Genomic DNA, 9,090 nt, shown 5'->3' with positions numbered 1-9,090 from the left:
AATTGCAAGGTTGGTTGTGCATGGCTAGAGAAAGGCCAAGAACAATCGATAGCGAGATTTCGCAATGCGCGAAGAAGTTGTTTGACGGTTGCGATCCCATTCGGTTGTGCGAGGCGTGCAATTGAGACGTAAGGAGTCATTCTGAGCTACGTACGTATGCCTTCCGGTGGTTATTTGTTTCACCTATCTGGTCGTAGAGGCACCGAAATATACAGAGTGCCGGAAACCATATTGCCGATCACGTTCCGTCCCGATCCCAGCTATTTCTTCGTCATTACACGCCATGGCAAGTTCACAGACTAGTCCTCGCCCCAACGATTGGCAGTCTGGCCTTTGTGACTGCTTCCAGGACGTGAGGAGTTGTGAGTTTTCATTTTGTGTCCGTCTAATTACAAGATATAGTCTTCACGTCCCAGCGTTACCGTTCTCGTTTACACAGGTAATAGCTTTCTAAGATCAGTGCGTTCTCGTATATTTACAGGCTGCATGACTTGGTGCCTTCCGTGCGTGACCTTTGGGCGGGTCGCCGAGATTCTGGACACGGGCACCAAATGTATCATTCTCGAGCATTTCTTCTTCGTTTTGTAGGTTTTTTTCTGGGTATTCTTGAGCATCGCCTCTTCGCAGTGTAGGATGCTTTTACGTCTCAAATTCTCTGCTATTTGAAACTACGGCTTTTACTTGCATTATACGCCCAGATGAATGATCTCTTAGACAGTCTCACTCGGTCAGCGAGCAAGAACGATCGATGATGGCCTATCACCCGACTGGATATGTTGTGAATGACTCCTCTCTCTCTCTCTCTCTCTCACACACACACACACACACACACACACACACACAGGGCGTGCTTCCGCCAATCCTAACGATGACATTACAATCTTTCATCAGCCTGCCCGACGAACGCGGTGTTTTATTTGGGAGCAGCTTGCCTCGGCATTCCGTGCGTGTATACGTTCAAATATCGAACCAAGCTAAGGGAAAAGCTGGGGCTGCCTGCAGCGCCATGCAATGACTTCGTGGTGCACTGCTTCTGCGACGCATGCGCCATTTGCCAGGAGTATAGAGAGCTCAAGAAGAGAGGCATCGATCCCTGCCTTGGTGAGTTTCTCGACTTATTCTTTGGTTATTTGAAACTTTGACCGAAGAAGATGCTCACTCCTGCATTTTTCTTAGCTACGCATCCAAATTTACCAAAAAGAAACTTTCAATTAGAACTTATTGAAATCATAACTCTCTCTCTCTCTCTCTCTCTCTCAACCCCACCCTTTCCCTCCTCTCTCTATGCCATAACAACTCTTATTCGTGAGGGCTTGGCTATACCCTAAAGAAAAGTGGGGAGGGGGAGGAGTTTTCAAGAAGATGAGAAAGAAAGAGTTGGGGTATGGGCTTTAGCTTCCTTAATTGTTTTGTTTTATATTTTTTAAACAAATCCGGCTTTAACTAGGGTGGGTAGGCAAGCCATGGATTTTTTTGATGGAGAGTCTATGGAGAAGAATCTAGGTACTAGGCTACATGCATGTAGACTATGTATTGGGCTACATGGTGTGACTTGTAGTTGTATTAGTTCATTGTTTTTCATCTAATTGCATTCATTTATTGATTAAACTTGATGTTTATAGTTTCTTCTAGTCATGGAGGGCGTAAACACCAATTCAAAACAAAGCCTGAACCCTAACATTTATCCCTCTTTCTTAAAAAAAAAGAATGATTGAAATCATGAGACACAAAGTGGGTCTATCAAGACTTGATTCTCCTTGCAAATGTGAGACACAAATTGGGTCTACCAATCATGACCATGAGACACAGAGTGGGTCTATCAAGACTTGATTCTCCTTGCAAATGTGAGAGGTAGTGATTTTATAAGTTAGTGATGCGGAGACAATGGCGCTTTTTGGGAATCAAAACCCATCAAATATGTGAGCAAGATATTGCTCACATGAACTTGTATCTTTTCCTCTTTGATAAAGTCACCGTTATTACGATGACCATTACCACAATATGAATGCTGGTGTCTCATTCTTCATCCTTTGACCTCATATCCACCATGGTTATCTCTAACACTCTCTCAATCATTGTCAAGGAATATGCACCATAGGAGAGGGCCAGCTCTCAGAACCTCAGTTTACTTACTTATAATAAAATACTCCCCCCCCCCCCCCTCCCCCCTTAATCACCATATAGAGTATGGGTGGAAGGGTAGTATACTTTCTTCACCATGTATTTATAAGCCAAGGGAATGAGTACTTCTGTGGGAGTCATGATTTTGAATGCCATAAATAATAGTATAGGGGAGTATTTTAGATAAAGCTAAGGACATCTTATGGTGATATGAAGCTTTACCTTGTTCATAACTTTAAAAAGTCTCCCCTTTGATCATGGTGTGATTTTAAAGACCAAAAGGATCAATGCCATTCGAACAACGACATCCATGCAAGCACATTATGATATTATTAATAAGAATAATAATCCCCTATAATGAAAAGACTTTTAATACACAGTTTGCATTGAGGCACTTGGCTTAATGAGAGGATGGAAAGGGAAATTTGGGACTAGGCTAGCGAAAGACAACACTTGATGCTCTATAGATTGATACATGACATTCCCCCACGCTTTCATTTGTGAAATGGAAGCAATTTTTAGCTTGATGGAGAGGAAAGATGCAATGGTCAATGTGCAAATTATGGGCCATAAAGAGTAGTTGGAATAGACTGAAGATCTTCAACCTTGAGTAGGTTACCCACATTAACATTAAGTGCATAGATTTTTAGTTTCATAGTGATCAAAGCCCATTGCTCTTGCTAAATCTATAGGCCTCCAACTTCATCTTGGTAGAGCTTTGAAAGTGACAACTAAGGAACATAACATTTGTTACTTTCTTTCCACTCTCACATGGATTTCACACCTTCTAGAATCACTTCATGCAATTGAAAGAAAATATGGTGGGTGAAGGATCAATGGGAGAGTAATTTTCATTGAACCATTACATTCATGCACTATAAGCTAAAGCTTTGAAGCTTTTTTCAATTTTCTTTGATTGTTACTTTAGAGATGTTGCCAAAAAATGACAATTGTGGGAAAAGAATTTGTCTCACAAGTTGGCAGTGTGACAAGGGGATGCTAGAGTTTGTATAACATATGTAGTAAAAGAAACAACAAAGTCCATGCAAAATTTCATTTAACAAAGCTATCCAAAAAAGCCACACCATTTGATCTTAAAAAGAGAGAGAGAGAGAGAGAGAGAGAGAGAGAGAGCTATACTAAGAAAAATATATTCAAGAAAGTGAAATGCATAGAGACAATTGTAAGCCTTGATTTCTTCAAGATCAATGATCTAAAATAGTCGATTGGCCCTAGTGAGAAGTCACAAAAGAGAAATCAAAACTAGGTAGCAACATTGGAAAATACAAAATAAAGTTTTGAAGGAATATTAAATTGCCAACACTTTAGCCTTGCTAGTAAAATGTTCATATATTTAGGTTGATAGTTAATAAGTCAAACACACATCCATAGGAAGCTGTTTCCCATGATATGAAAAGCATAGCACTCATAGTTATATACAAAGTTAGATGAGATAAATATATGTTCACCAGAGATAGGATGGATATGTAATCACCAATATTTCATCCTTGCTCAAATGGGCGTATCATTTAGATTAACCATCAAGGTAACATTCATACAAATGTATGAAGCCTTCACCCCAGATATGAAAAGCATAGCAATATTCCTACTTATATAGTACCAATCCATATGAGATCACTAATTTTATATCTAGAAACTTACATATTTATTCCCAAAGATGTCATGATATCAAACGCATAATTACCTTCAAAAAGTACTGATTCATATATTTTAAAAGCAGCAAGTTTAATAGTATAGCAATAGGTTGGCATGTAAAAGAATCTCTCTTCTGATTGAGCCCTGAAAGGTCTTAAGGCTATTCACCATTTTCTAATGACAATATCTATACCACTCAACTTTAGAATACATATGCAAAATGCCTCTCGCAAGTGTGCACTTGAAGATAATGATGCAAAAAGCAATGTCTTCATATGGAGGCATATCATTAATTAGAATTAGGGAAGTCTCTTCATTACTTGCATCCTTTTCTATGTACTAGATTGGGGATTTAATCATTACTTTTCTACATAACTTGATTTGGGCTTTAATCTTACAGATTAGAGTTTTATAATTTATTGCATCCTTTTTTATATAATAGATAGACTAGAGTTTTAATCTTATGGGTAAGATGAGGATAGGAAATATGGAAGTTTTAGTCTTGAAATGTTTTTGGGAGGATGGTATATTGATGGAGTACCCTAAATAAATAGAAGGAGGTCCTCATTATTTTTCTCCTCCTTACTCTTCCCCTTGCCTTTCCATCCATCCTATCCTTCCTTTTCCACAAAATAGTACATTTTGAATTCATTTTCAATTGGGAGGACTTGTTTGGTGTGTTTGATTATATTTATCTACTCACTAGTATCTAGTGTGGACAAGATTAAAAGAGGATTAAAATATTTAGTTTCCTTGGCAATATTGTCATGCCATGAGTAAACCTATGATGCAAAGTGACCTTATCAAGAAGAGTTCTTGAACTAAGAAGAGAATTCCTTTGTTCATAGCTTCCATAGCTTGCACAACGATATCCTTATTGTGAGTTCCAAGTTTTCATCATCTATAGTCTAGTACACAACCCATGCCTTTTCTCCCTCATAACTTATTTATATTGCTGATTATTAGCATGTCACCTACCTCATAACCACAGCTTGATCCTTTTCTTCTGAAACCACATTTGGTGAATATGAGCTTATGTTGTCAAGAGCTCCAGGCACTTGATCAGACCCCCTTAGTCATCATCATGAATAGATTGTTTCTTGTGTTCTTCTAATTTTTTAGACCTACTACTTGTACCTCTTTGAGACAAGCCTTTCTTTAAATAGATTTAGTCTTTTCCCATTGGATTCGAGATCATCTATCTCAAATGGAGTCTCAAAGGCTTGACTCTTTAGTTGAAAGGCAGTTCTTGTTGGTGATCCCATTGTTGGCTAGTGTCCTTTTGACATATGTGCATGGTGTTGGCTCTTAGCTATTTGGGTTGAGTGCAATTTGGTGGCCTTTGATACAAGGGATAAGTGTGCGAGTGGAAAACATAACATGTTGGGTGAGTTACAGAGATCTCACAGTTGGATTACCATGGGTAGAGACAATATAGTCATGAAAGTCCTATTGGAAATTTCTAAGTTGGTATTCAAAGCTTCTTGGTAGTGCAAACCTTGGGCCATCTATCATTTATTTATATGCTGCCATTTTATTTAGAAAACAAATTTGCCACCTTAGAAGTTTGTGAACGTATGTCTACCCTAATTTGTTTCCACAATGACTCATTTCTACTTCAATTTTCTTCTATATCAACTGAAAAAGGTTAAGAGTCTCTCCTTAAATCAAACTCTCTATTTTGGTTTCAATGCTCATAGAGTGCTTGTATGTAGTCCCTTTCTTCTGCCTGTGATTCTGTAGGAGTCTCCTCTTCTATCATGGTATTAGATGCAAGAAATGAACCTTGTTTCCATGCTAGCTTGCCACCTTTTGTTGCTCATCATTTGAGGTGCCCAGTCCTAATGACCCTTCTTACTTGGCATCATTTCTCAAGTTGCCAAAGTCACAAGGACTTGGAGGATCGATTCTAACTGCTGGATCCTCCTCTACATTCAATAAAATTATGGATGCTTTAACGTAGCTAACTTTGTCCAAATCTTTAAGGGTGATCCATCACATCATCTCGTAAAAAAGTCCGAAAAACTATGATGCATCACAAACTTTTGCACTCACCCCTCACATCATCTTAAATTCTCAAAAAAATCATCCTCCTTACCCCATCGACTTTGATGGCTGGTAGAGACCATGAGTTGGTCTTTACCTTAAATAAAAGTGACATGCAACTTTGACGCTTGCCACTTCTATTTGAGGTAAAGGCTTCGCCATGTCCTCTGCCCATCTCTTACTCATGACTATTCTGCCCATTACATACATTTGAATGGCCAACATGCCCTCTACCATTTGAAGGAATCGACGGCCCTTCTAGCTCAAGTGTTGATGTCCTTTTATGGCCTACTTCCATCCCATCCACCCTTACGATGTAGCATCAACATGGTCCTCTCTGCTCAAACTTCGCCCAACTTTCCACAACTTCTAACATCCCTCATCTTATTGAGGCAATCTTCTCCAAAGTTATGGACATGCTTACCGGCCTAGTTTTGTTCTCCAACGGTCACCATGATGGCATTTCTATAGTTCTATCTCGTGTTCTCATGTTGCCTAGTGCAAATCACCATAGGTCCACGATGGCTATGTCATCGCCTCATATCCTCTTGATGGCTATGTTAGCGCATGCCCTCTCTTGAGGGAAATCTCTTTGCTTTCAGATGGCCATTATGGATATGCATCTTGTACTACAAATGGTCACTACCATTGATAACCCAATCGGCCCAGCCCCTCCACAAATGCATAATAACTTTCTTGACTTTCATCTTTGGACAGATTCCTTCTCGATCTTTCCTCCAGATCATCCGTTCTCCAAATGAAACGCATAAAATTGAAATTCAAGTCATCTGTAATTTCTGTGCTTCAAGCCATGATAGATTCTGGTTAGATATTGTAAAGCAGTTCATACATTCTTTCCACTCACCACATGTAAAACATGTGATAATTGTAAACCATGCTTTGTTACTCGTTCAGCCTTTGTCTTAAGTCTTCACACATACAGTCACGATGGTTTTGCTATAAATCAGTCCTTGATAACCAATCATCAACCGCTCTTCCTCTATAAGATGTAATCCGCCCTTTCAAATTAATAAAAAAAAACTGTGTGTATCTTGGATCCTTTCTTGAAGTTCTTGATCTCTTTCTTGCCTAGTGTTTCTAGGTATCTTGCCTCACACTCACTTGAGTCCTTTTTCTCAATCAAATTGGCACCTCTTGGACTATTGTCATTAGAATATTCATGAGGTGCTTGAGCCATCAATTTCCTAAAAACATTGATAGCCTTCTTCTTATCTTTCTTAGCAAGCTATTCCATTATTTTGGCATCTGCTGCAATCATCGTAAAGAGGGGCTGAGAGGGCCTACCATCGCTTTTGGTCCCACTGCCTTTGATCTCTCATGGCACTAGTTCAAAGGAAGGAAGAAGACACATAAGCATAAGCATTCGACAACTTGGCCAAATTCGCCAAGATGGCTTTTAGCTTGAGCCCAATGTTTGAGTGAGTCACTTCAAATATGCCCTCCCATTGAAAAGAATTAAAAATTATATTAATAATAGTGGAAAATGGATGAAGAGAGAGAAGTGGAAAGGGCAAGGGGATGGGACAAAGAAGAAAGCGATTAATGAGAACATTCTTAATAGGCTTATGGTGACTGGAATTAAAAACCCTTTTAGTGTAAAGGTTGTCTTGAGTTCAAGTCCTCCTCATAAAAAATTGAAGCTATCCCCTTAACTAGGTTTCACCTTCCTTAGTTTGGCCTTTCCTCCAAAATTGAGAGGTTTTTCTTTTAGTGCTTTTTAAGTACTTTTCGAAGCTAAATTTTCATCCATTATAATCTAGAATCTCATTGTTTCTCTTGTCACTTTGAACATGCTCCCCCTTCCCTTCTCTCTCTCTCTCTCTCTCTCTCTCTTTCTCTCCCTTTCTCTTGCATAGAAAATCCCTCCATGTGACTATATATTCACATGGATTAGAGTTTAAATTTATTGAATTTCACAGACTTCTTATGTAGGTGTTTATGGGTGAAAATAAACGATATTGAGATAGGATTAGAAAGATGACAAGGGAGGCTTAAATAATGAGAAAAGTATGGAAAAGAGCTCCACTGTTAGGACTAGATTCGGAGTCAATGGAATAGTATAGGATAAAAGGAAAGAGATGTGTGCATTCACAACTCCCCTTTATTTTCAGGCTTTTTCTTCTCTTAATCTATCTCTCTTTCTTAGTCATGGTAATCATTTAATCTCCCCTCTTCTCATGTGTCTCCTTCATCCTACAAGTTTTCATTTCTATTACTTATGTTGTTTATTGTAAAGATGTCTAAAAATAAATAAAGGGTACCACACTTTTGTTTGAATGTTTATGAGTCTTTTTTATATTTGATATAATAGTTGCACATAGGAGCTTGTTCAACATTTAAGTTTTGGTGCTCCTATGTTTCAACTTGTCAATGAATTGTGTGTACAGTGTGTGAAACCATTTTATAATCAATGCATGGTTTATAATCAATGCCTAATGTAACATCAAATATTTTCATAAGGATTCTCAAAATAATTGTAGGTTAATTGCCACAAAGGTGGTGATGAAGAAGTCCTAGAGGAATTCTTTTTCTTACCATTCAAGGAAGCTTGCCTTTAATATTGAGAAAAGCTACTATAAGATTGAAATTTGTAGTTCAATGCTAACATTTTCGATGTGCAGGGTGGACTGCCAATGCTGAAAAGTATACACACATTGCTCCACAGCCCCAAGTGATGACCCACTAAGTGATAAAACAAAAATAATCACTACTCCAAACTTGCAAAAGTTTTGAGACATTGTAATTGATGTGGATGGTTTAAGAAACCTTATACAAGAATTCAACTATATAAATAAGTAGATTACATGACAAAAAAAAATTCACATGTGATTGAGCACTTTTTCATACCTTCAATGAGATATTTGCATTAAAAAATAGAAGCATATAGTTGTAAAGTTTCCTCATTCTTATAAATATGAAGATGACTTCTACAAGACATGGACAAGCATACTTGTTGAATTAGCTTCTTCCATAGCTCTAAAACTCATTTTACAATATGCAAATGAACGATCAAATATTCTCTATTCTCATTTGTGAGATCACAAGACTTAGTGTAACTTGTATCATGTAATAGACTAACTTGGATGCTCTTTTCATCATTGGGATATCACACATTACTATTTCATGAAACATAACGTTGTTGAGCATGCTTTGCTAGAGCTAACAAAAAAGTAAAAAAGATTTACTCCTTCACTCATTTATGAAAGAAGCCATTAATGAAAATATATTAGCTATAAACTTGACAAA

The 9,090-nt window shown here is 37.9% G+C and overlaps 1 protein-coding gene across 1 annotated transcript; it reads left to right on the top strand.

Annotated features, from left to right (window-relative positions):
* Positions 1-283: 283 nt before the first annotated feature.
* Positions 284-8,530, top strand: LOC147901050 (protein PLANT CADMIUM RESISTANCE 6-like). The gene is made up of 4 exons (XM_087376423.1): positions 284-362; positions 482-553; positions 892-1,101; positions 8,466-8,530. Exons 1-4 carry the CDS (start codon positions 284-286, stop codon positions 8,528-8,530), a joined length of 426 nt encoding a protein of 141 aa, XP_087232549.1.
* Positions 8,531-9,090: the final 560 nt, after the last annotated feature.

The sequence above is a fragment of the Dipteris shenzhenensis genome, chromosome 6 (assembly GCF_047967505.1).
Source record: "Dipteris shenzhenensis isolate YYH24624 ecotype China chromosome 6, Dip_SZ_1.0, whole genome shotgun sequence".
Taxonomy (NCBI): domain Eukaryota; kingdom Viridiplantae; phylum Streptophyta; class Polypodiopsida; order Gleicheniales; family Dipteridaceae; genus Dipteris; species Dipteris shenzhenensis.
Note: the sequence above shows the minus strand (reverse complement) of the source record. Positions and strands in the feature narration are given on the sequence as shown.

Coding starts and splice junctions, on each gene's coding strand:
- LOC147901050 (XM_087376423.1), top strand. CDS start 284: ATGGCAAGTTCACAGACTAGTCCTCGCCCCAACGATTGGCAGTCTGGC. Junction 363..481: donor CTTCCAGGACGTGAGGAGTT/GTGAGTTTTCAT, acceptor GTATATTTACAG/GCTGCATGACTTGGTGCCTT. Junction 1,102..8,465: donor AGGCATCGATCCCTGCCTTG/GTGAGTTTCTCG, acceptor TTCGATGTGCAG/GGTGGACTGCCAATGCTGAA.